The sequence below is a fragment of the Hippopotamus amphibius genome, chromosome X, assembly GCF_030028045.1.
Source record: "Hippopotamus amphibius kiboko isolate mHipAmp2 chromosome X, mHipAmp2.hap2, whole genome shotgun sequence".
NCBI lineage: Eukaryota > Metazoa > Chordata > Mammalia > Artiodactyla > Hippopotamidae > Hippopotamus > Hippopotamus amphibius.
Window position 1 is genome coordinate 102,648,140 of NC_080203.1, and position 26,463 is coordinate 102,674,602.

Genomic DNA, 26,463 nt, shown 5'->3' on the forward strand with positions numbered 1-26,463 from the left:
CTGTATTAAAATTAGGAAGGAATATTTATAACTACTGCAGTCTTTGTCTCTGCAATGGCCATGTTTATAACTACCTTCCCATAGTCTACCATTTTGTATTCGTTTTGCCAGCAGCAAGCACCACAGCTCCTGGTCATGGTTCTTTGGTGAAGGGTCACACACTTTCGTTCTTGAGCGTTCTGGAATATTAGCAGCCCTAATATCCCGATGAATTGGGTGGTTGTGATTTTCTGTTGACGTTAATCATAGGACGTGGGAGTGTTAAGAGGCACCCTTACGGGTTTCCTGCTTTCAGGGTAGTCTTCTCACTCCCATTGTGTGTGGCAGCAGCAACACAATTTCTCCCTGATAATCACCTCTCAGGATTCGTCACCCTAGCCAGACAGTAACCTCCTTCTCTACCTGTTCATTCAGTGGCACGAGGCACCCAGAGTGTCTGGGCAGCAATCTCAACTCCCATTTCAGTAGAATCGTTGTTGGGTGCCTTGGTGGATGCACTCCTCACTTTGGGACTCATCCCTAGACTAGCAGAGCCTGTGTATTACAGGGATGGGAGATAACATTTTGCTAATAAATCACTAGAGGTAATAGCAAACAATGCCACTCCCATTTCCACTGCTTTGCTCAGGGATCTATGAATATTGGCTGTGGGAGAAACAGCATCGTATATTGGATGGCGTATACAGCATCCGGGACTACCTTGCCTAGCCCTGCAAGGTGTTGCCACTTAGTTGTGCGTTAACTACATCTTCAAAAGGCCTCTCCACTTCAATCAAGCTGCTTCAGAATGATAGGGAATGTGGTAAGACCGGTGAATTCCATGAGTCTGGGCCTATTGCCTCACTTCATTTGCTGTGAAGTGAGTTCCTTGATTGGAAGCAGTGCTGTGTGGAATACCATGATAGTGGGTAATGTATTCCATAAGACCATGGATGGGAATTTGGGCAGAAGCATGTGGACAGAGAAGGAAAGTGCATGTCCAATGTCTATTCAAGTAACCAGGTAGACTACTCAATATCGTGCCTACTGGGAGGATTCCCCCTCACTGCTGTTCTTCAGGGCTGGCAGAGAGTAGGGCGGTAATGCTACCACTGTCCACTTCAAGGTGCTACCTACATGCCATGCAGAACTATCTGAGGTTCTCCTTCCTCAGTCAACTGGCCACAGGGAATGCTCCATCAGGCCAGAGATGGGGGCTGGAACACAGAAGGTAATGTAGTAGAAGTAGGGGCCATAGGTGTATGGGCCACTTCCTAATGCAACTTACTTATGACTTCCGGGCCTACACGAGCCTGATTACATATGTATCACTTCCATTTGATGGTGGAGTGCTGCTATGAACACCCCAACTGCATGGCTTGGCCAGTTGGACAACACTAGTTCAAGATGAGCGGCTCAGGTTATATGGTAACTTGGTGGTATGGTAACAGTTACTTCTGTGATTAAGCATTTCATTTCTATGAAGGCCCAGTAGCAAAAAGCCAAAAGTTGATTCAGAAAAGCAGAGTAGTTATCCACCAAGGATGGCAGGGATTTGCTGCACAGTTTTAAGGGTCAGGTCTTGCTTCATCTAGAGGGGCTTGCCAAAGACTTCAAACTGCATCGCTATCGCCCACTGACACATGAAGCACCAGTAGATCTCCTGGATCACATGCTCCAAGTGACAGCAGCTTACAAAGTGGCCCAGACATATGACAGGGTCTTCTCTTGTTCCGAGCCCCACTCAAAACTAGCATTTCTTAGGTCACATTCATACAATGTCTAATCAAAGAGGAAAATAAGAGGGATTCTTTCAACTGGGCTTGGTTTTAAAAGTCTCTGAGCAAGCCTCTGATTGGCCAGCCTGAGACCTGTGTTTACCCCTCTAATTACAGTGGTCTGGGGATCAAGTTCTATTGACCCAGCCTGATTCAGGGAACCACACCTATGACTAAGATTTGGAGTGTCTGTGGTCAGCAGATCCCTCCAAAACCACATGAGCAGTTCCTCAAATGATGTTTTTCTGGGAATTCATCATCAAGCCCTTCTCAGAGGTGAGATGAGGCTCTGGTAAAGTCAAGTAGCCCTCTTCTCTGGAGAAGTCTCTGAGCATATTTCATAAGGATTACCCTTCCCCTCTCCCTGCCAGAGCAGGAGGGGACTTTCTTGGACCTTCACCACGAAAACCTGGTACGGTTCTTGGCGTTAAAGCCTACCGCAGTGTGGGAATCTCTGCTATGACGTCAGCCCCCAGGAGTTTCTCACTCTCCTATTAGTCCGCACTCAGCCCTCAGCAATTTTTCTAAATTGCCATTTCAGTGTTCCTACCAATGTATGGCTCGTGCACGTCTTCTGTTCCAGGTAAGCAGATCTCGGCTGTGACTGTCTGGATATACCTGTCTTTCCGGATGGTGATGGCTGGTGATTTGCCCTGAAAAGTCAGTTCTTTGTTGAGTCCAAGAGAAGTCATGGGTTTTTCTGTTTGCCCAGCTTTTTCTTGTTGTCAGGACATGAATGATAACATCCAAGCCTGGCCATTGAAACTGAAAGGCATTAATTTCATTTTTGAATCTCTGCATTCTTATATTCCTCAATTCTCTGTATGACCCCCTATTCCTACTTTTACTGAATACACCAAATAGATATTTTCTAAAACTACTTTCCCTTTTCTGTAGCTGATGATTTTCACAAACAAGATGTTTTTCCTTTGAATCTTTAGAGTCGAAATATTCCCTTTCCCTTAATGCTGCAGAATTTTTTCATCCCTTAGAGCTTGTGTTGTTTCATTCTGAATATTTATTCTAGAAAGGGAAGAAATCTCCTTAAGCCAGGGGATTGTAAACAGATACTGTTCTTGGACTGCCCTTAGCTTTTTTTGATCTTGACCTTGAGCACTCTTACCTTAACCCTCTCAGATCTAGATTTTTAATAGATACCAGAGAGCAAAAGTACCAGCCCAACTCACCCTACCCTTCTGGCATTCATTTAGCATGATTTCAATAGACTGAGGTCAGATCTCCTTGTCCTTTAAGTCTTTAGTTCCAGAAACCTGGAGAGTCTAGTGTGGTCTGTAGTTTGTATAAGTGCAGGATGGAAAAGACTAAATCCACTATAACTGTGCTACTCGAAGTGTGGTCCCTAGACCCGTGCTGCTACCTGACTTTTTCCCATTTTATTTTTCTAGTGAGTCATGTTTATTGATTTTACAGAAGCCTTGATCAATGATGGATTGGGAATTTTTAAAAATTTTTTTGTTTTATTGAAGTATAGTTGATTTACAATGTTGTGTTAGTTTCAGCTGTACAGCAAAGTGATTCAGTTATATATATATATATATACATTCTATTTCATATTCTTTTCCATTATGGTTTATTACAGGATATTGAATATAGTTCTCTGTGTTATACAGTAGGACCTTGTTGTTTATCCAACCTATATATAATAGTTTGCATCTGCTAATCCCATACTTGGATTGGGAATTTTTGAAAAACAGTCCCTCATCACAGATAGTTGGAAAAGCACTGTCTTAGGTCGCAACAATCCTGAGTGTCTCCCTGACTTTTATTCCACTGCCAACCATTTCCCAAAGTACAGTGAGTCACCAATGTTCCCCTTAAACTTCAGGTCCTTTACTCTGGAAGGATGTGGGAAGAGAAGAACTGGTTTGCGAGGGTGGGGGGATGAGGACATGTGGGAAGATGGTAGAGGCACACGAAGGGAAGGGCCTTGACTGACTTGCTCAGGAAATCTCTCTCCTGCAGTAGGTAGGAGGCTGCCAGATTCTCCTTCAATGGTGTCTCTGAGTCTACAAGTTCAAGGAAGAAAGTGGAGGGGCAGGGAATCCTGGGACTCCTTTTCCTTCCTTCTCCACTGTTGGTCATTCTGCTGTAACTCAGGGGACAAGGCTGTGCTGTTTAATCCAGCCTCCTCCACACTGCACAGGGTGGAAAGACACCTCCACGCCCTCTGCCAGACTTTGAGGGCTGTGTTCCCTTCTCCTCACCTTCGGCACTTTGCCCAGCACTCAGGAATGCTTCAGAGGATAGATCAGGCACTGTCAGCAGCGCCCTGAGGTGCCTGGGAAGTCCGTCGTAGCCTGTAAGCAACTAAGTATGGTAGGTACTATTGAGAAGCCACTTTTCTCGTACTCTGCATCTGTGTGGTTGGATTTTGAGATCTCATGTCTATTTATCCTTATTATCTTTAATATTCAGGGTCAATACAGCATTCCTGCCTATAGCGATGCTTGGAACCTATTTCTTGCCTATCTTTGTGTCTCATGCCAACAGCATCTTTTCCCAATTCATTAGTAGTTAGGACCAGCAGGACAGGAAGAAATCAGAGTTCTGTGGCACTCCCTGAGTGACTTCTCTTCCTGTTTCCATCCCATCATTATCCCATCTTCTGGGTTCAGTTGTTTGACAGATTATGAATCTACTTAACCATCCTATTATTTGCCAAGATATTGTGGGATGGATGGATAATCTCTTCTAAGCGTCCCTCTGCCCTCATCCCTTCTACCAGACAGGACTGGTAATAATAATAATTATAATAAGTTAAAAATAATAATAGTTATAAGTATTATTGTAGTTATAATAAATCTGATCAGAGTTTGCTCTAAAGTAGCAAAGAAAGCAACTCCTAACATCGAGTGTGGTGTTGCTTGTAATAAAGCCAGGTTCAGGTGATAGGAGAGAGCCAGGTGTTCCTCGTCAGCCCAACAATAGAATGTGTGCTGGGTTTCGTGAGCAGAGCTTGCTTCAGAGGTGATATAGGAAAGGAAGGCCACTGGACAGACTAACCTGGACCTGGAATTTGGGGTGCCCATTAACCTTTGCTCCAGGCCTACAACAGTGGCTCTCGACTGGGGCCAATTTTTCTGCTGGAGGACAGCTGACAACTTCTGGAGACATGTTTTGGTTGTCACAACTGAGAATAATAAGGCCTTGCCACTTGCTATCTGGGGTGTAGAGGCCAGGGATGCAGCTAAACATCCTTCAGTGCGCAAAGCAGCCACCCTGCCCAACCAAGAATGATCCAGCCTCAAATGTCAGTGCTGGCTGGGTTGAGAAACCCTGGTCTAGAATTTACCCCGTTCTAAAACCTGCACCACTGAGCACGGTGGGGTGGGGGTAGAGGGTTATTCATTTGCTCAAACGCCAGGCCACATCCCTAAAGATCCTAGTTTCATTGGTCTGGGGTCGAGCCCAGATAGGGTATTTCCATATAGCTCCCCCAGGTTACTCTTGTGTGTGCACAGGATTGAGAACCACTCCCTGTAAAGTTTGGTGAGATGGAGGCCACAGAAGAGCCTGACCTCCCTCATTGTCTTGTGATTAGAGGGTTCTTGAAGGGTTGTTGGCTCCTTGGTGGGGTAGCAGCAACGGAGAGACCCACAGGAGATGGAGAGAAGCCCCCCAGGCATTGGAGAGGATAAGATGGAAGTTCAAGGGAGAGGTTTTTATGAGAATTGGGAAAAGAAGCACACCATCTAGATTAAAAAAAAAAAAAAAAGTTCGAAAATCTTCTGGATGGATGTTCCCAGGGCCCTTAGCCTAGCTAACAGACCCGACTGCTGAGGTGAGGAGAAAGCTGCCCTTCCGCAATGAACACAGCCTTTGCTAAGGCACAGGACTCCTGTGACCCCAGAGGTGGCTGGATTTTGGCAACTGCTTGCCCCTTCCTGCAGGGCCTTAGTTGGAATCTGCCATAACTAAGATCTCCTTCTTTCAGGAAAGGGGTGAGGTCCTGCTTTAGGGGTTTACCAAAAAAAAAAGAAGAGAAAGCCTCGAAGAAGAAACCAGATCCGTCCTGCAGGCAGCCTAGAAACCCTATTCTGACGCCTGGCCACAGGGTGGAGGCTCCAGGCTGATCGTGGTGTCCTAGGGGTGGTTTCCAACAATCCAGGAAACGGGAAAATCTGGTTGCAGGAAACTACAGCAGCTGGATTGCCGAGGCTGTGAGTGAGACGGGGAACTTTCCGGGCCTCGTGCTTGCCCATCAGCCGACCCTGGAAAGAGTACCTCAAGCCGCATCCCGAACCGCAGTGCAGCCGACACGCACCCGGGCCAGCCCTTGATTCATTCCTTTGCAAAAGAGAAACCAAAAAGCCGTAGCAAGGACGCTGGCGCCGGCTGAACCACACACCTAAGTTCAAATCCCTTCTCTGCCCGTAACCATGAACCTGGGCAAGTTTCTAAGCGTCGTTTCTTCTTGGATAGGATGGGCATAATAAAGCCAAACTTGGGGCGTGGTCCGGAGGGTCAAACCCGCGAACTTGGCCATAATAACCCGACGCGGTGGGCCACTCTTGGACGCCCCCACCCCCGTTGTCCCTTCTCTTTCCGTGCGACTCATGCAGCTTTCTGCGCAGATGACATTGTGCTGGGGGCCCGGGATCTGGGAGGTGGTTGGGCCACCAGTGTGTGTATTCGGGGTGAAAGGGCGCGCAATTGGGGAACAGAAAGATACTTCAGGCTAATGCGGTTTGCTAGGGCACGCCCCTGGCGCGCTGAGGCCCCCTGGGGGGTTGCGGTGTCAGCTCCTCTTCCAGAAGAAGCGCTGGCACAAAAGGGGGGGGGGGGTGGGTCGAAGCCCCAGCCGTGCCAGCGCTCCCGGGAGGCGGAGGGAGGAGGGCAGGCCCTGGGCGGGAGGGAGGGAGACAGACGAGAGGAGGAGTTTTCCAGCTCGGCCTCCGCGGGCCCGCGGCGCAGCCCCTCGGTTCGATCGGTCTCCTCCCGCCCCGGGGAAGCGCCCCGCGCAGCCGAGCCAAGCGCAGCGCCGGCGCGCCATGGGGAGCCCCGCACTCCGGCCCGCGCTGCTGCTCCTGCCGCTGCTGCCGCTGCTGCTGCGAGTCCCGCCGAGCCGCGGCTTCCCAGGTAGGACCGGGGACGGGCCAGCCTCCCCAGCTGGGCGCCGGGGACCCTCGGCTCAGGCCGGAGGGCGGCGCGGGGGCGCCCTTTGTTTGTTCGTCTTTCGCCGCCCTGGGGAGTGGGGGACGCGGAGTGGGGCTCTCGTCCGCGCACCCGGAGGGGAGAGCCGACTGTCAGCCCGTCGCCGGGTGCCCTGAGCCGGAGGACCCTCTGCGCCTGGGATTCCGGGGGCCAGTCAAACCTTCGTTGGCGCCGGAGGCGACCAAGAGAAGTTTGGCCCCGGGCTACTTTCTCATCCCCCGGAGTTTTGCCTCTCACACCGTCGCTCGCGGCTGGGGACTAGGGGGCTCGCAGCTTGTCCTGGAAGGAGCCCCTGCCCCCTCCCACTCGACGTTCCAGGCCACCCCCTGGGGCTGCAGGGCAAGAGCCACAGAAGAAGGACTCTCGTGGACCGCACGGGCGGAGCCTCTCCCACATCCCCCCCCCCCAGCCCCCCCACCCCCCGCTGGGGATTCCGAGAAAGTCTGCACCTCTGGGAGAGAGGTGCCAGCTGAGAGTGGTGACATGTGGCAAGCGGTTGGTTAGCCCCAGGGAAAGAGGACTACACACGCGGGCTCTGCTAGACAGGGGGTGTGGCTTCTTGTTGCTGGAGGGCGTGGTCTGTAGCATCTACCGGGACCCTGGTGTTTATTAGGGCTCTCCTGGTGTTGACAAAACCTTCTTTGGAGATGCCCTTTAAAAAGCTCCAGCTGACTCCCTCATCCGAGAGTCTTAAGTTAGCAAAGAGCTTCGGGGGGAACTGGGTAACATGGATGCACCCCTGTCGCCCCAGAAAGGAGAAGAAATCCATGGGCGCATTTTTATTTAGTGTTAATGGGAAAGTGGGTGACGTGGACTATAGGGGCGGGCAAATATCTGGCTTTACTTTCCACAGCGTGGGCAGTTTAAATCTGGGGTCTGAGAAACGAACCTACCGAGTTCGGGGTGAAGGATGGAGGTGGAGGGTTCCCAGATAGCACGCTTGGGAAATGTAGGGATGGCTGCTGGAAATTCCCTGCATTTCCCCGAATGAATGAATGAAAAAAAAATGCGTAAAGTGATAAACAGAACAGCTGTGTGTTGAGCTGACTGTTGTAAGTTTTAAGCTGTTTGGTAGGAACTGATTCAGGGCAAAGCGGAAAGGAGACTATCCTTTGTGCCAGGCAAGTGCCAGCCCCCTGTTCCCCAGGCAGGTTAATGCCTCCCCACAAGCAGGAGTCGGGTTAGTATGAACCTAGAGGGGAGGGGGAAGCCAGTACTGGACAGGGAGCAGGGGGAGAAGTTGAGAAGCTAGAGGCAGCCTTTCCTGCTGAATTGGGAGGCGTCTCTAAGCCGCCTGTACATCCGGTGGAGCCTTTCTTAGCCAATGGCCCTCTTCTCTTTTTCCATCTGACCTTCCTCCCCTCCCTCACCCTGCCACTTCTTCCCTCAGCTTCTACCCTGATACAGTGTACCTTGTTGCCAGGGCCCAGCCACCCACAGAATCATGGGTTTCCAGCTTGGGCACTCACTACTTTTGGGAACTGGCCCTGCCTGGCCTGGCTCCCTCCGGTGCCAGCCTGCACGCTGCCCCCAACTTGGCACATCCCAATGGGGTCTTTCAGGAAATGTGCTCTGCTGGGGCTGTTGATTCCTTTGGAGGGGATTTCAGTCCAAGCCAGAGGTTTTGGAAGGCTGGGGAAGGGAGACTTGAGGCCTGTGTGTCCCGAGGCAAATCATGTTAGCTGAGTTCACCCTCAGTGCTGGGTGACAGAGAGATTTTGAAGATCATTTCAGAGGCAGTCTCTTAGCAAGTGGACATTGTGTCTCTGGTAAGAGGCCTGGAATCAGGAACCTCTGAAGGAGGGAGATGGGGATCTAGGGCCCCATCAGCATCCCGTTCCCCCCCCCCATTATATAACCATCTGAGATTTAATAGCAAATCTGTCAGAGAGAGTAAATCATTCCCATTCCCACTTCTAGAAGGTTCTGGAGTTCTTCCATCTTTGAATTTGATGCAGCTTTTCTGGCTCTCTGATTTATTCTTTGCAGCCTAGCAAAGACGCAGTGTCTATAAAAACCTACGTGAAATGTATGGAAAATTCATAGCAAAGCTGTCTGTGTTGGATTGTGTTTGCATACCTATAAGATAGGATTTCTTACTCTGTTCTTTGTTTTTGCTTTTCTTGAGGTATAATTGACATATAACATGTTACTCTCTGGTGTACAAGGTAGTGATTCGATATTTGTATACACTGCACAATGATGACCACAATAAGTCTAGTTACCATCGGTCACTGTACATAGTTACACCATGCTGTACATTATATCCCATGACTTATTTATTTTAAAGCTGGAATTTTGTACATTTTGATCCCCTTCACCCATTTCGCCTAATCCCCACTCCCTCTCCCCTCTGGCAACTACCAGTCTGTTCTCTGTATCTATGAGCTTAGGTTTTGCTTGTTTGTTTCATTTTTTAGATTCCACATATAAGTGAGATCATATGGTATTTGCCTTTCTCTGTCTGACTTATTTCACTTAGCATAGTACTCTCTAGGTCCATCCATGTTGTCACAAATGGCAACATTCCATTCTTTTTTATGGCTGGATAACCCATTGTATGTATATGCTACATCTTCTTTATGCATTCTTTGGTTGATAGACACTTAGACTGTTTCCATATCTGGGCTCTTGTGAATAATGTTGGAATAAACATGCAGATGCAGATACCTCGTTGAGATCCTGTTTTCATTTCTTTTGGATAAATACCTAGAGGAGGAATTGTTGGATCATATGGTAGTTGTATTTTTAGTTTTTTTAAGGAACCTCCATACTGTTTTCTACTGTGGCTGCACCAATTTGCATCCCCACCAACATGTGTTCCCTTTTCTCCACATCCTTGCCAACCCTTGCTGTTTCTTGTCTTTTGGATAATAGCCATTTTGACAGGTGCGAGGCACTATCTCATTGTGGTTTTGCTTTGCATTTCTATTTTATTCTGTTCTTAAATGAATTCTTGAAACCTCATTTACATCTGAGATTTTGGAGGTTCACTGCATCTCCTTCTGCAAGCAAGGCTAAAGATGGAGAATGAGTGCCATGGCCACTAAGAAAGGCTCCGTGAATCTGACACCTGGAGAAAACTGGTAAAGTAGTGTGGTTTCTTTCACCAGCCAGGAAAACCTGAGCGAGGTTGGCTAAAAGCCAAATCAGACCGCACCAGCCAAAGCAGTCTTTTAAAATGCCACATTTGGAGATAAGTATTAGGAACTGAACACCTGGCTCAGGATATACAATTAAAGTCGCATCAGGAGCAGGTTAGGGTAGAAATTTCTATTTGGGCTTAAAACATGTAATCAGCTGACAAAATTCCTCTGCATTAAAAAGGAGAATGCTGGGGAGAGCAGGGCATTTTCATTTGGCATTTTTTCTCATTGATAACACTTTCAGCACAATATCCTGCTATTACTGCTTCTCATTTCCCAGATTCGTGAGCTGAAAGAGACACCAGAAACCATCGCTAAAGCGCCGTCTTCAAACCTTCCTCACACCATGATTGAAATATTGGCCCTCTCTTTTTGGTGATTTCTATAACATTCTCACTTTTAGTCTCTCTTATAACAACTCATTCTACTTTGGCCAGATACTGCTCTTTTAAGTACAATTTTACTCCAGTATTGGTTTTTTTTTTACATTTTTATTTCTAATTTTTAAAGTTGAAGTAACTTTAGTACTGTTTTCATCGCATTGCTCTCCTACTCAAAAACATAGAGCAGCTGCTCCCTGTCCTCAAGTTAACTAGAAACTTCTCTGCTGTTTTCAGGGGACTATACAGTTTGCCTGCAGCCTAATTTTTCAGTCCTTTTCTCCTGGCTTCTTAAAATCTGGCCAAAGTAGACCACCCGTTTTTATAGACCTGGAGTCCCATTTTCTGCCTTTTTGGGTGATTACTGCTTTCTGCCCCTGGAATGCTTCCTCGTAGCCACCTGTCTGTCCGAATTCTGCCCATCGTCCAGCGACACCCCCACTTTGATGAAACTTTTCCTGGAGCCTTTGATTGAGAAGCTTCTGCCTTCCTTTAAACAGCCACAGTGTTTCCTATCTCTCTCGTGGTATTTATCATACATGCCATACGTTACAATGAGCTATGCATTCCTTTACACTGCTCCTAGATTCTGAGCTTGTAAAGGCAGGGTGCTGCTCTGTCTTACCCCTCTTTGTGTTTCCCATGGTGCCTAGCCAAGACTCTGGAGCCAGGTGGATATTTGCGCGTATCGAGTTAATAGTTCCCTGCAATTCAGGTGATGGACCATTGCCCAGAGGAGCTGAGAGAAACACGTGTGCAGGTAAACAGGGCTTGTGCCACCACGAACCTACATACATAGGGATGATGCCTTGCTGGCTGTAGAGGTTTGCTTTTGAATCCGTGAACACCCTCCCTTTGAGCAATAACCTTCTCTGTTGGAGGTTGTAAGACGAGAGACTTACTGCAGCCACAAGCTGGAGTTTGCATTTATTATTTTTGTTGGCCTCTTTGCTACAGCCCCTTCCAAAGTGGTTGAATGGTTTCCTTAGTCAACACAAATATGTGTGCGACATCAATTCCCCTTTCAGAGAATGCAACTCAAATGGGTATTTGAAAGTGAAGATTGAGTTTCAAGAGAAGGTTGACTTTTGCCAGGTTGTAACATAGTCTGAAATTGTAGCAGCCAAATTATGATCAATACCCAGGTTAAAGATTCATTTCCTAAATAGCAGTGTGAATAATCACTTCACCTCAGTTCATAGGGAATTTCTCAAGCCAGCCCCTCAGTTCTTTTTTTTTTTTAATTTTTATTGGAGTATAGCTGATTTACAATGTTGTGATGGTTCTCAGTTCTTGATTGTGAGATTTTTTGACTGTCGGCTTTGTGGCCATTGTTTATGGAGTCTTTTAAGCCTGGCTCTTTCTCTTGGATATTTGAACTCTGCCTTCTCTCATCGAACCTGGGCTTTACCCAGAGACTTTCTTTTTAAAGTGGACATGGAAGGATGGAGTGCTCAGGATACTAGGATGAAAATGTAGGGAATTCCTTTTGTCAATATCTTTCTGTCTTATGGGGAAATAGACACCAAGTTATCCAAGGTGGTAAATGCTATAACACAGATGGGTCGACAAGCCCTGGGAAGCACAGAGAGGAGACACGCAGGAACCCTGGGCCTGGAGACGGAAGAATGATGTTGAGTGATGATGATGTCAGCGTTAGGGACACTACAGGCCCAAGGAAGGTTAATGTGGGCCATCTCTGGGCTTCCTTCTCTAAGAACGTTTTGAAATTGGAAACAAAAATCTGCATGGGTGTTCTTTTTCTGGGGAGAAGGCCCTATCTCAATTCAAAATCACTACTCCGCAGATATCTTTGTGAGTTCTATGAGAGAATGTGCATTTAATGGGCACAAAATTCAACATAGAAAGTAAGATGAAATTACCAGAGTAGGGAAACTTTCAACCAATGATCAGGTGGCCTCCTGAGTTACAATGAGTGGTGCAATTTCCCATTCTCCTCATTTAAAAACCGACACCAAACAAAATAGTCATAATCATAGGTGGTAATTACCTATAGGCCTGGGCTGGCAACTTGCTGTACCCCTCCCTTAGCACAGTGTCTGGGTCTTGGGGCAGGAGCTTTAGTGGATATTTGTGGGTTTATAGAATGATTGAAGTAATTGTGACAGGGAATCAACACATTCTATTTCAATAGCCCTGCAAGGATTTAACCAGAATTTCGAAGCTGCTAATCCCCAAAGAAAAAGAAATGCGAGATAGCAGACTATCAGAGGCAATTTGCAGGACTCTGAACCGAAGATCCATTTGGACAGGCAACAAGTCTGGGCAGACAATTGCTGAGGCTGTTGAATTTCAAATCACTCTAGGACAGTATTCTAGGAGACTTAGAAACACAAGGCAATTTGGGGGGTGGGGGCAGGAGTTTTCAGATAAAAGATTTAAGGATAAAGCTTGTTTGAGAGAGAAGTCACTGGTAGCTTTGCTAAGTTCCCAAGTTGCCCGGATGATAATGGGTTGCACCTGGGTCTTATGGGCGCACTCTGGCCTCAGAAACGTCTGAAGCCATCATTCCCAAGCCTAGTGATTCATTGCCCCGTAATCCTTAGCTCATACTGCATGCCTCTTTATGCATTGTTCTCCAGGGAGAAGATAAATGGGTTTGGACATAGTGGCTTGGATTATCCCAGCGGTTTGGGGTTGTAAATTGAGTATATTGGTTTTAAAGCTTTTTTTTTTTTCATGAGTAATAGCCAGACAGTCCAAACATAGAATTTGGGGGTGGACTTTCTGCCTTGGCCTTGAAAGATCATTGGCCTGGTTCTTCTGCTCTGCTCCTACAGTGACCTGTCCTATGATGGGTTCCACGCTGTTTCCCTTGTTGGCACTGGCTCTTTACAGAATCTGCCAGTTACATCTGATGAGCATCTATCTCTTCTGTACCCAGCACAGCCCAGGACCCTCTGCTGGGTGCCTCTGGCCTGCCGTTAGCTGTGTGGGTGGCTGGGCTGGTGACCTTGCCAGTCCCAGGGATTTGAGAATGTTCAAAAAAACACTGGTTAAATGAGGGCCACAGGGCGAGTGAGAGTTGAGCTGAGCTGTGGCAGGTCCCTGGTGGAGTGGTGAGGAAGTGGTGGCCTGGCCACATCCCCCACCTTCTGAGACTCTGCCCCAAGTGTGGCCGTTCTCTATAGGAACTCTGACAGACTTGTTGCCACTGACTCAGCAATTGTCAGACAAAGGCTCCAGTTCCTTTCAATATCCCATGTTGAAATCCTGTTTCCACTCTGATTCTAACTCCACTTTGCAAAGAGGGGGATCATACCGTTTCACCAGGAGCTACTCACGGACATGACGCCCCCCAGCCATGTGGGCAAGCCCTGGGGTCTTGTTCTTTCTGTGTCCTCGTGGCTGACCAGGGAGCTGGGCTCCCGGGGGACTCTCAGTGGGTCTCAGTGAAATCTGTCGGGGAGCATGCCTCTGGCCGGGACTGACCTGCTGGTTGGGTGTCTCGGGCGCTATCTGGATGCGCACAGGAGTTTCTCATCCACATCCAGGCTCCCCTGCAGGTGCCAGCTAATTCATGTGGCATCTCCGCCTGGGAAGGCGCCTGAGACAGAACTCCCCACATCTTAGTGATGAGCCTCTGAAGTTCAGCGACTGGAAGGGATTTTCTGGGGTCACACAGGGAGTTAGAAGCAGAGCTGGGTTTAGAAATCAGTCTGGTGACTCCAGCATTCGCTTTCCTCCACGGGCAAGGACAGAATTCAATTTTGGGGCGGCAACTACACATTAGGCACTGGGCCGGGCTCCAGGGATAGGCAGGCAGGGGGTCAGTGGCACCTCAGGCACTCACAGAGCCCTGCCCTGGTGTATTTCTTTCTTTGTTTGTTTATAAATTTATTTATTTATTGGCTGTGTTGGGTCTTCGTTGCTGCGCATGGGCTTTCTCTAGTTGGAGCGAGCAGGGGCTACTCTCTTCGTTATGGTGCATGGATTTCTCGTTGCGGTGGCTTCCCTTCTTGCAGAGCACGCGCTCTAGGCACGTGGGCTTCAGTACTTGCGGCATGCAGGCTCAGTAGTTGTGGTTCGTGGGCTCAGTAGTTGAGGTGCACAGGTTCAGTAGTTGTGGCACACGGGCCTAGTTGCTCTGCGGCATGTGGGATCTTCCTGGACCAGGGCTTAAACCCACGTCCCCTGCATTGGCAGGTGGATTCTTAACTACTGCACCACCAGGGAAACACCCCCCTCCCGCCCCAGTGTATTTCCATGTGGTCGTTCATACCAACACTTGGCTGCAATCTCAGAGTCTCAGACCTGGGGCTGCTTGGGTGTTCCTCAGGGTTCTGAGAAGTTGCTGCCCCAAAGCCAGCCCTTGCCCCCTCTTGTCAAGGTCCCAAATGATCCCTCTCTATGCCACCTGCTTTGAGCTCCCCAGCTGATATGTCATGGCATTTTTAGCAGCTTTACTGGAACATGATTCACGTACCATACCATTTACCCATTTAAACCGATTCAGTGACTTGTGGTATATTCACAGAGTTGTGTATTCATTACAGTTTTAGAACATTTTCGTTACCCCCCCCAAAGAAACTCCACATCCTTTAGCCATCACTCCCTACCCGCTCTCCATAACCCTAGGCGACTGCTGGAGTATTTTCTGTCTTTATAGATTTTCCTATTTTTAACATTCCATATAAATGGAATGACACAGTATCCTTTTATGTTTGGCTTATTTTGCTTAGCATAATGTTTTTGAGATTGATCCATGTTGTAGCAGGCATCAGTACATGACTCCTTTTTTATGGCTGAATTATATTCCATTGTGTGGATAGACCACATTTTATCCATTCATCAGTTGATGGACATTTGAGTTGTTTCCACTTTTTGATTATTACAAGTAATGCTACAGTGAATATTCATGTACAAGTTTCTGTGTGGACATATGTTTTCATTTCTATTGGGTAGATCCCTAAGAGTGGAATGGCTGAGTCATGTGGTAACTCTGTGTTTAGCCATTTGAGGACTTGCCAGACTGTTTTTCAAAGTGACTCTACCCTTTTACATTCCCATCAGCAGTGTGTGATTTTGATTTCCCTACATTTTTATCAGCTCTTGAGATTATCTGTCTTTTTGGTTAAGTGATGTCATTATAGCTCAGTTCATTAACAGCATCCACTCAGGGATTGAGTGACAAAGCAGTGTCTGTGCTGCCAACTGTGGCAGCATACTGGCGCCAGTCACCTAAGGATGCCTGCCACCTGCTCACTGCTGGCTGCGGAGCACTGTTAGTCCATACGGTGCCTTTGGGTGGATTAGAAAAAGATGCCCTGGGGCTTCCCTGGGGGTGCAGTGGTTAAGAATCTGCCTGCCAATGCAGGGGACATGGGTTCGATCGCTGGGCCGGGAAGGTCCCACATGCCACGGAGCAACTAAGCCTGTGTGCCACAACTACTGAGCCTGCACTTTAGAGCCCAAGAGCCATAACTATTGAGCCCGTGTGCCACAACTACTGAAGCCCACATGCCTAGAGCCTGTGCTCTGCAACAAGAGAAGCCACCACAATGAGAAGCCTGCGCACCACAACAAAGAGTAGCCCCTGTACAACTAAGACCCAACGCAGCCAAAAGTAAATAAATAAATAAATAATAAAATAAATATAAAAAGAAAGAAAGAAAGAAAGAAAAAGATGCCCCCTGTCTAGGCACGTGTAATGCATGGACACAGAGCTTGGTCAGAGGACAGAATGTGCTGAGTAGGAAGAGGATAGAGGCAGGCCCAGGACTCAAGACTTAAAAAGTGGAGGGCAGCACAGTTTGAGACCCCACCTGCTCTTTGCATGGGTGTGATGGTGGGTGCTGTGGTGGAGACAACTCCCTGGACACCCATATATGCAGCAGTCCTGGGTGTCAGTAGCTCAGCCCCAGGTGGGACAGAGCTATGCGCCTATGTACTTTGACAGCTTGCTTCTATTAAAAAGAAAAACAAAACGAAAAGCTGTGGTTGCACGTCAGCGGCATCCTCGCGAGCTTGAATTCTTGAGTCACCTGGGAGCCGAGCAAGTTAGAAGCTCAGGCCCCACATGAGACCTACTGAATCAGCATGTGCATTTCAATAAGATCCCACTGATGATTCTCATACACAGTGAAATTTGAGAAGAACTGGTCCAAGACGGAGCAGCTCCCTGTTTAAAAGGGCGGCACAATAGCTCTCCTCCCCTCCTCTCTCCTTTCTCCCCTTGGCTTTGCTGTCATCATGGCATCCTCTAGACTTCCTTTCCTAAGTCCCCGACATTCCTAAGATAAGTGTGTACAGCTTTTCGTTTTCTGCTCCCTCTTCTAACTCAAAAACAAACCCAACCCTTCAGGGGGCCCTCGACTTCATCTCCTTTGAAGTCCTCCTGCCTGGAGTGCAGCCAGCAGCGGCAAAGCCTGTCTTCAGTGATGGGTAACAGGGTCCTCACATGCCTTTGCCCTGCAGCGCAGCTGTAGCTTAGAAATAACTTTCAGCTCTTTAAGAAAGGCCACACGAGTGTGATTAGGGCAGTCCCTGCCTCTCTAGCAAGACCCTGTCCTGGGACTGAGAAATTTTTTGCAACTGACGAACCCTTAAAGACACAGGGGCTACACATCTTTGTGCCAGAGACTGATGCCGCTGGGGTTAGGGAGAAGGCAGCCCCTTGGAGGATGGGTGAGATAGACACCACTGCGAAAGTCAGGAGAGCACACCACACCCCTCATGTGAAGCCCCCCAAACCTCCCAAACTGGGCAAGTTAGGAAGACTGAACTACTAGCAGCACTAAAAGGGGGACCTCCCACTGTTTCAGGGCTTTGTCTAGGTAAGTGGTTCCCAGACCAGCAGTGGCATTTGGACAGGCTGCATTGAGATGTCCCAGAGAGTCTGATGAAATGAGATTTCCCTGACCTATCCCCCACCTTTGTGTGCTTTGCTTTGGCAGATCTGGGGTGGGGACCAGTAATCTATGGCCGGGGTCTGCAAACTAAGTCTTGCCAGGCCAAATAGCACCCCGCCACCTGGTTTTGTATGACCAGTGAGCTAAGAATAGTGTTTAAATTTTCAAGTGATTGAAAAAAATCAAAAGGAGAAGACTATTTTGTAACACATGACAATTATATGAAATTCAAATATCAGCATCATTAGAACCCAGCCACGCTCATTTGTTTGGGTGTTGTCTGTGGCTACTTGGTGATAAGTGGCAAAATTGAGTAGTTGTGACAGAGACCACATGGCCTGCAAGGCTGAAAGCATTTACTGTCTGGCTCTTTGCAGAAAAAGTTTGCCAACCCCTTAACTAGGGCCTTGCTACTTAAGAGTATAGACTGAGACCTGCCTGGCCTGGGAGCTTTATGGACATGTACAAATCAGACCTATGAAATCAGAGCCTCCCTTTAACAACAGCCCTAGGTGTTTGGGGCTCCTGCTCCTTCACTATGAGGCTCAGCTCAGGACCCATCTTGCCCTTAGTCAGAGGGTCGTTTAAGATGTCTAGGCCAGCATGCTGTAACTAGCCCTGTACACGTTTCTCTGACAGATAAGTGGGTGTCTCATTCTCTCTGTTTGAAGCTTGGTAACCTCCTGATAGCTTCTAGAAACTAGGACCCTGTTTATTCTCACCAACTCTTGGCCAAGGCCTAGTGGTCTGATCCAAAGCTGGAGGCAGAGTGGCCTTGGCTACCTCCTGACAGACTTCCTGGATGCAGCGTGGATTTCTGGACCGCAGGCTCGGGGCTCTCCAGACCCGCTGCCCTGCCAGGGTCCTGCTATATGGTGTGGCCCGAAGCCTTTCACTGCCCCTTACCCTGATCGCTGCTGATGCCTTGACTTGGACATCTGTCTTTTGCTGGTGGCCATTCCTTCAGGAGCCTGTGATCTTTCTGCTGGTCCGGACCATCCCTAGTAGAACATTTTCGCAAAGTGGCTTCCTTGAAGCGCTGCTTCATGGAGAGATTCATAGATGTTCTATGGGCAGCAGGATGCATGGTAAATAAGTTCCATAGGTTTCTTTATGGAGGGTCATCAATATGCTAATATAATTGTTCCCGTCTGGGAGAGAACAAATAGCAAGGACCACAGAATCTCAAAGTGTGGTCCCCAGACCACCAGCAGCAGCAGTACCTGCGAATTTACTAGATGGATAAATTCTCAGGCCCCACCCCAGAGCTGAATCGGAAGCTGGGCATGGGGAAGGTAGGCCCAGCAGCCATAGTCTAGCAAACCCTCCAGGTGCTTCTGATGCCCATTCAAGTGTGAGAACCACTAGTGTGGACATTTCCAAGTTGTTTTCTCACCGCCTCTTAACAGACTAGTGTTCCGTATTTGTTGTTTTTGAAGGGAACCATGTTTTGGGTTTTAGGACAGGACCTTTGGGAAGATGACATTGAATTGCCTGAAGCATTTACTGGTGGCAGCGACCACTGCAGGCTAAAAAGGGGAAAAAAAGAAAAAATAAATCTTTGGGTAACACCACCTGCCCCACTTCTAGCCTGCTAGGCAGTTGTGTGCATACTTGGTTAACAGAAGTTTCCTCAAACATGTATTCTTTGAAATGTTTTTGTGTATTAAAATGTGAAGAAAGCTTGGGAACAGCCATTGGGATGTCTCTCTCTCCTCCTATAAACATTGTCTCCTTTCAGAATACTCTTCCCTCCGCTTCTGCAGAATTTCCTCATGCAAATCCCAAACCCATCTTTCCAGGTCAGTCCAGTCCAAGTCGCTTTTTCTGGTGAACTTGCCCACAGCGAGTGGCCCTCTTTCTCTCCATGGAAAGTCTCAGGAAGCTTTCAGATCTGAGAAGATGGTTTGTCCCCAGACAGAGCCTCTCAGCCCTAGGTAGCTATGCATTCCTTCTCAGAGCTCAGCTCCCTCCCTCTCATTCTAGAACTCTCTCCTTTGCTATCAGGGCCAGTGGTGTCACAGCCTTGGGCCTGCAGGTGAACACTTTTCGTTCTTTGCTGTCCAAGAGTTTGTAAATGCTGTGCTGTTACTTACTTTGAAAATCCCAGTGACAGTGAGGCATGAGGGTGAGGTGAGAGGAATCCCCTGAGTTCTCGTGCCCAGATCTTTGCTCGGTCTTTGTTTAAATGGAGGTGAGGCCTCAGGACCTCACGAGCTGATGTGGACGGCCGGCTTCTTGATGTGGTTTTGCCTTCTGAACAGAATTGTAAAGAAGCAGAATCACTTCATTTGCCAGGAAACAGAGGTGATTTGATGCCCCCCGCCACACACACACACAATGTAAATATGGAGCAAGAGAGAGCTCAAATCCAGCTCCCTCAGCCAGTGCCTCGATCTGGAACCTTCTGCTGAAGGCCTTGCCACACCCTCCCTCCTTTCTTGGATTTTGACTGTGTCTCAGTTGACCTCTGTGGAGGACAGTTGAGCCTTTGGAAGACCATATGCTGTTGCTTTCGTTCGTCTGGTTTTACTTTAAAGGCTAGACCTTTTTTGGTTCTGTCTGTGTCAAATGCCAGCAGTCAGCCTCACGGGCTTCACGGATGCCCTTGGTGGGGACCACAGGTGGCATTTGTCGAGGGCCTGTCTTTTCTGCTGATCTCCACAGAGTTAGGTGCCTGACTTTTTCCTGTTTCTCCTCTTTTCCAGCTTTAGGCAATGGGCCGAAAATTTAATAATAGAAGGAGACTAAGCTGGGAAAAAAAAATTTCCCTTGGACAAGGGTAATGCCTTCATTTATAAAGTTATCCTTTTAACTTTCTGTTAGCTGTGTAAAATATGGCCACAATTAAAATTGCACAAGTCACATGCTGTCTTAATTGTCTATGCTGATTCAAGGCGGAGTGACTGGGGACCGCGGGTACCATCAAGTCTGCCTAAAGTTGTCCCTTTGGGGTCTTGTGCAAAAGAGGTTGAATGGGGGATGGAACATTCTCGCAAGTGAAGCAGCTGTAGAAGCAAAGGCCATCTCTGAGACGTCATGCCTGGCAGAGGTCACTCTCTTACCAGCCCCCCACCTTAACACTATTATTTTCTTCTCCTGCATGAAATAAAGTTAAAAGTTGAAGAGTAGCCTTAATGCGGAAAGAAATTACATGAAGCTGAGGTTTGGGTGCAAAAGAGGGAGGAAGAGTCCCCAGTAGGATGGAGCCACAGTTGTCCAGCAAGCAGTACATTTATTGAGTTTCCTCCCTTCCCTGTCTCTCTTCCCCAGTCCATCACTGTGATTGTGCCTCCTGGGATGCCTCCCAAATGGACTACCTGCACCTTACTTAGAGTCTTCTGGGGGCATTCACACAAATAATGGCTCAGCTGGACCTTAACCCAAGATTCAAAATTCTTTCTACTGCTGAATTGATGCCTGCTAAATACAGCTGTCTAGGTTAGGAAGTGAACTGTAAGGCAGACTTCTATGAAGAAGCTTGAGGAATGTTTCAGTTAGCTATTGCTGTGTAAGAAGCCATCCTAAAACTTAGTGGCTCAAAACAGCAACCACCATTTATTTGCTCATGGTTCTGCAGTTTGGGCAGGGCTCAGTGGGGATGGTTCATCTCTGCTTAATGTGACGTTGCCCAGGGCAGCTCATATGGGGCTGGAGAATCCAAGATGGCTCGCCTCCCATGCCTGGCACTTCATTTGGGATGACTGGAATGGCTGGGATGCCTGGGCCTCTCTCTCTGCCTCTTTACGGTCTCCTATTCTCTATGTTCCTTCTCTCTCCCTGGCTCTCTCGTGTGCTCACACGCTCTCTCTCTCTCACTCTCTCACTCTTTCCCCCAACAGTTGCCATTCTCCCCAGCAGAGTAGATGGACTTTTTAACATGCACATGGCTTCCTAGGGGATGAAAGCCAAAGCTGCCAGGACACTTAAGGCCTAGGCATATCACTTCTGTCACATTCTATTCATCAATGCAAATTGCAAAACACACCTACTTTCAGGGTGGTGATGGTAGTGGATAGATTCCACCTCTTAAGATGGGAGGAATGGTATACATGTGTAGGGTGGGAGGAATTGTTGATGGACAACTCTGCAAGCAATCTACTACAGAGCTGGTTTGGAAGAGCATATTGGAAACGTGAGCTTAATTTCCCAGAATGTTTTCTGGGAGCATTCTGATTAAATGCTGGACCCTGGATTAGCTATCCAAATGTATTAGGCTGTTTAGCTACAGAATGTGGCATGCCCAGATTCATTGCAAGTCCATAGAACTGAATAAATCTGTAGCCCTGGGAATATCCAAGGTTCATTTCCCATTGCTGACTGGTACTAGCATCACCTCCATTCTTTACTCCCCAGTACTACTTTCATCAAAGGCACACTTTATTAAAGAAGAGGTAACTCAAAATAGATCATAGACTTAAATATACAACTATGAAACTTTTTGATGATACTATGGGAGTAAATCTTTACAAGCTTGAGTTAGACAAGGCTTTCTTAGTTATGACACCAAAAGCATGATCAATAAAAAGTGAAAAAAAATGTACTTCATCCAAATTTAAAACTTCTGTTCTTTGAAAGACACAGTTAAGAGAATGAAAAGACAAGCCACAGACTGGAGAAAATATTTGCAAAAAACATATCTGATAAAGAATTTTTATCCAGAATATATAAAGAGCTCTCTAAACTCAATAATAAGAAAACAGGTAACCCAGTTTAAAGATTTGGGGAAATAGTTTAATAGACATTTCACCAAAGAAGGTATATGAAAAGATGCTCAACATCATTATCCACCTGCTAGCTGGATAAACTTGACCAACCCAGTTTCTGCTTTCATCTGCCAAAGGTGAACAATGCCACCTGCTCTCCTACAGAAGTGATCTGTAATACACTGTGCAAATATAAGTTATGGTTAGAACTTCCAAAAAACAACTTGCACACGTTTCTGTTCCTTGCAGAGGGCTGACTAGCCATTTTTTCTCTCTCCCTCACTGGACTTTATGTGACAGACACCCACAAATTGCTGGCCATGACTGTTAGGTAACCACTGGCCACTAGCAATTTGAGGCAGGTCATTTACTGTAAGCTCAAGTGGACGTGGGTGTCTCCCACCATGCTTTTCCAAGCCAGCCTGGTTTTTAGGTCTCCCTAAAAAAATCTCCCACTGCCTACTTTTTCTGCCCTCAAGTGTCCTTATGTCCTTTCATTTCAAGGAACTTGCATCAGTTGTGCCCTATAACAGAGGGTTTTAGTTGTTCCTTGGTACTATCAATACCTAAGAGATTTACTTTGACCTTAATTTTTTCTTTGAATTCATTTGTAACCGGAAATGGATTATTTTATTTTTTCATATATTATTTTTTTCTGCAGGACCTAATGTTAAATTCAATGCTGAATGCTTAATAAGGACACATTACATGAGGAGTAAATAACAGAATATTTTTCATGTAGTTTCTAAATGTAGATAAAGAAGCTTGGATGAACAGCTGCAGTATCCCAAATAATTTTCCATTTCTATGAATCCCAAAGGCTCCCTTCATGCATTTAACATTCCTGAAATTCCTAAAATGAAAAAAAAAGACAGAGGAATACACAGGTTTTTTTGGTTGTCTGTTTTTGTTTTCTAAATATTTATTTATTTATTTGGCTGTGCCGGGTCTTAGTTGGGCACTCGGGATCTTCGTTGCAGTGTGCGGGATATTTTAGTTACAGCATGTGGGCTCTTAGTTGTGGCGTGTGAGATCTAGTTCCCTGACCAGGGATCAAACCTGGGCCCCCTACATTGGGAGCGTAGAGTCTTAGCCAGTGGACCGCCAGGGAAATCCCTACACAGGTTAAAAAAAAACAGCTTTGTTAAGGTATACTTGACATATTATAAACTCCATTGAATTTCCTTTGTACCTTTTTCAAAAATTAATCGGCAGGTTTTTGCTGATCTGAATTGGGATATTGGGATACCAAATTGTACACTCTAAAAATATGCAGTTTATTATATGTTTAAAAAAATACTTAAAAAAAAGAAAAAAAATTAATTGGCAACTTTTTTCTGATCTGTTTCTTTGTTCTTTATTCTGGCCCATTGATCTGTATGCCTATTTCTTCAATAATACCACGTTATTTTGATTACTGTAGCTTTGTAAATAGTCTTAAAATTGGGTAGTATGCTTCTTTCAGCTTTATTCTTTTTCAAAATTGTTTTGGTTATACATTTCATGTAAACTGTAGAATAAGCTTGTCTACATCTACCCAAAAAGCCTACTGGGATTCTGATCAGAATTATGTTAAATCTATTCATCATTTTGGGGAGAATTGACATCCTTACTATCTTGGATCTTCTAATCCACCAACACAGTTATCTCTCCATTCATATAAATCATTTTTTATTTCTTTCATCAGCATTTTGAGGTTTTCTGCATACATATCTGGTACATGTTTTTTTAGATTTATACAATCGTTCCTTGGTATCTGCAAGGGATCAATTTACAGGACCTGCTGCCAATACCAAAATCCATGGATGCTCAGGTCCCATAGGAGGCCCTTCATATCCATGGAATCTGTATCCATGGATTCAACCAACCACGGATCAGAAACATAGTACACGATACGGAGTTGGTTGAATCGGCCAATGCAGAACCTACAGTTGTAGAGGGCTGACCATATATTTATTGAAAAAAATCTGCATAAGTGGACCCACACAGTTCAAACTCGTGTTGTTTAAGGGTCGACTATACTTAAGTACTTAGTTTTCTGGAGCTATTGGAAATGGTATTTTTTTAATTAATTTTCTAACTATTCTTTGTTAGCATATAGAAATACAAGTGATTTTTGTGATTTGACTTTGTATCCTGCAACCTTGCTAACCTCAGGAGTTATTTCATAGATTCTTTAGGATTTTCTATATAAATAATCACGCCACCTGTGAGTAGGGACAGGTTTATTTCTTCCTTTCCAATCTGCATCTCTCTCTCTCTCTCTCTTTTTCTTTCTTTCTCTCTCTCCCTCCCTTCCTCCCTCCCTCCCTCGTGTCCTTCCTTCATCCCTCCCTCCCTTCCCTTCCCTTCCTTGTCTTATTGCAATGGCTAGGACAACCAGTATAATGTTGAATAAGAGTAGTGGGACAGAAAACTACTAGAGCTAATCAATGAATTTGGTAAAGTTGCAGGATACAAAATTAATGCACAGAAATGTCTTGCATTCCTGTACACTAACAATGAAAGATCAGAAAGAGAAATTAAGGAAACAATCCCATTCACCATTGCAACAAAAAGAATAAAATACCTAGGAAAAACCTACCTAAGGAGGTAAAAGACCTGTATTCAGAAAACTATAAAATACTGATGAAAGAAATCAAAGATGACACAAACAGATGGAGAGATATACCATGTTCTTGGATTGGGAGAATTAATATTGTGAAAATGACTATAGTATCCAAAGCAATCTACAGATTCAATGCAATCCCTATAAAATTACCAAAGGCATTTTTTACAGAACTAGAACAAAAAATATTAAAATTTGTATGGAGACAAAAAAGACCCCGAATAGCCAAAGTAATCTTGAGAAAAATAGACAAACAAAACAAACAAAAAAACAAAAAAAATGGAGCTGGAGGAATCAGACTCCCTGACTTCAGACTATGCTGCAAATCTACAGTAATCAAGACAATATGGTACTGGCACAAACACAGAAATGTAGGTCAATGGAACAGGATAGAAAACCCATAGATAAACCCACACACCTATGATCAACTAATCTATGACAAAGGCAAGGATATACAATGGAGAAAAGACAGTCTCTTCAATAAGTGGCGCTGGGAAAACTGGACAACTACATATAAAAGATTGAAATTAGAACATTCCCTAACACCATACACAAAAATAAACTCAAAATGGATTAAAGACCTAAATGTAAGACTGGACACTATAAAACTCTTAGAGGAAAACATAGGAAGAACACTCTTTGACATAAATCACAGCAAGATCTTTTTTGACCCACCTCCTAGAATAATGGAAATAAAAACAAAAATAAACAAATAGGACCTGATGAAACTTAAAAGCTTTTGCACAGCAAACAAAACTATAAATAAGATAAAAAGACAACCCTCAGAATGGGAGAAAATATTTGCAAATGAATCAACAGACAAAGGATTAATCTCCAAAATATATAAACTGTTTGTGCAACGCAATATCAAAAAAATAAACAGCCCAATCAAAAAATGGGTAGAAGACCTAAATAGACATTTCTCCAAAGAAGACATACAGATGGCCAAGAGGCACATAAAAAGCTGCTCAACATCACTAATTATTAAAGAAATGCAAACCAAAACTACAATGAGGTTATCACCTCACACCGGTTAGAATAAGCATCATCAGAAAATCTACAAACAATAAATGCTGGAGAGGGTATGGAGAAAAGGGAGCCCTCTTACACTGTTGGTGGGAATGTAAATTGATATAGCCACTATGGAGAACAGTAGGGAGATTCCTTAAAAACTGAAAATAGAATTACCATATGACCCAGCAATTCCACTACTGGGCATATACCCAGAGAAAACCATAATTCAAAAAGACACATGCACCCCAGTGTTCATTGCAGCACTATTTACAGTAGCCAGGACATGGAAGCAACGTAACTGTCCATCGACAGAGGAATGGATAAAGAAGATGTGGTACATATATACAATGGAATATTACTCAACCATAAAAAGGAACGAAATTGGGTCATTTGTAGAGATGTGGATGGACCTAGAGACTGTCATATAGAGTGAAGTAACTCAGAGAAAAAAAATATCGTATATTAACACATATATATGGAATCTAGAAAAATGGTACAGATGAACTGGTTTGCAAGGCAGAAATACAGACGCAAATGTAGAGAACAAACACATGGACACCAAGGGGAGAAATGGGGGGGGTACACGGTGGGATGAATTGGGAGATTGGGGTTGACATATATATGCTAATATGTATAAAATAGATAACTAATAAAAATTATCTTAAAAAAAAGATATTGACCCTGCCTTTCAAGGAGTCTAACTTGGAAAGTAAGACAACCAACCCCTAAATTCCCTGAGACAGAGACCCCTCTGCGTGGTCATGTCTCCACCGCCAGTGCTGGCATGGTAAGCTCAATTAATATT

The 26,463-nt window shown here is 45.7% G+C and overlaps 1 protein-coding gene across 2 annotated transcripts in view; it reads left to right on the forward strand.

Moving 5' to 3' along the window:
• Positions 1-6,647: 6,647 nt before the first annotated feature.
• SRPX (sushi repeat containing protein X-linked) overlaps positions 6,648-26,463 on the forward strand; it is a 117,575-nt gene continuing 97,759 nt past the window's right edge. For both annotated transcript variants that reach the window (XM_057719338.1, XM_057719339.1), the window contains exon 1: positions 6,648-6,857. In XM_057719338.1, the coding sequence (XP_057575321.1) occupies positions 6,770-6,857 (88 nt within the window). In that variant the 5' untranslated portion in view covers positions 6,648-6,769. The remainder of the gene's footprint in view (positions 6,858-26,463) is intronic.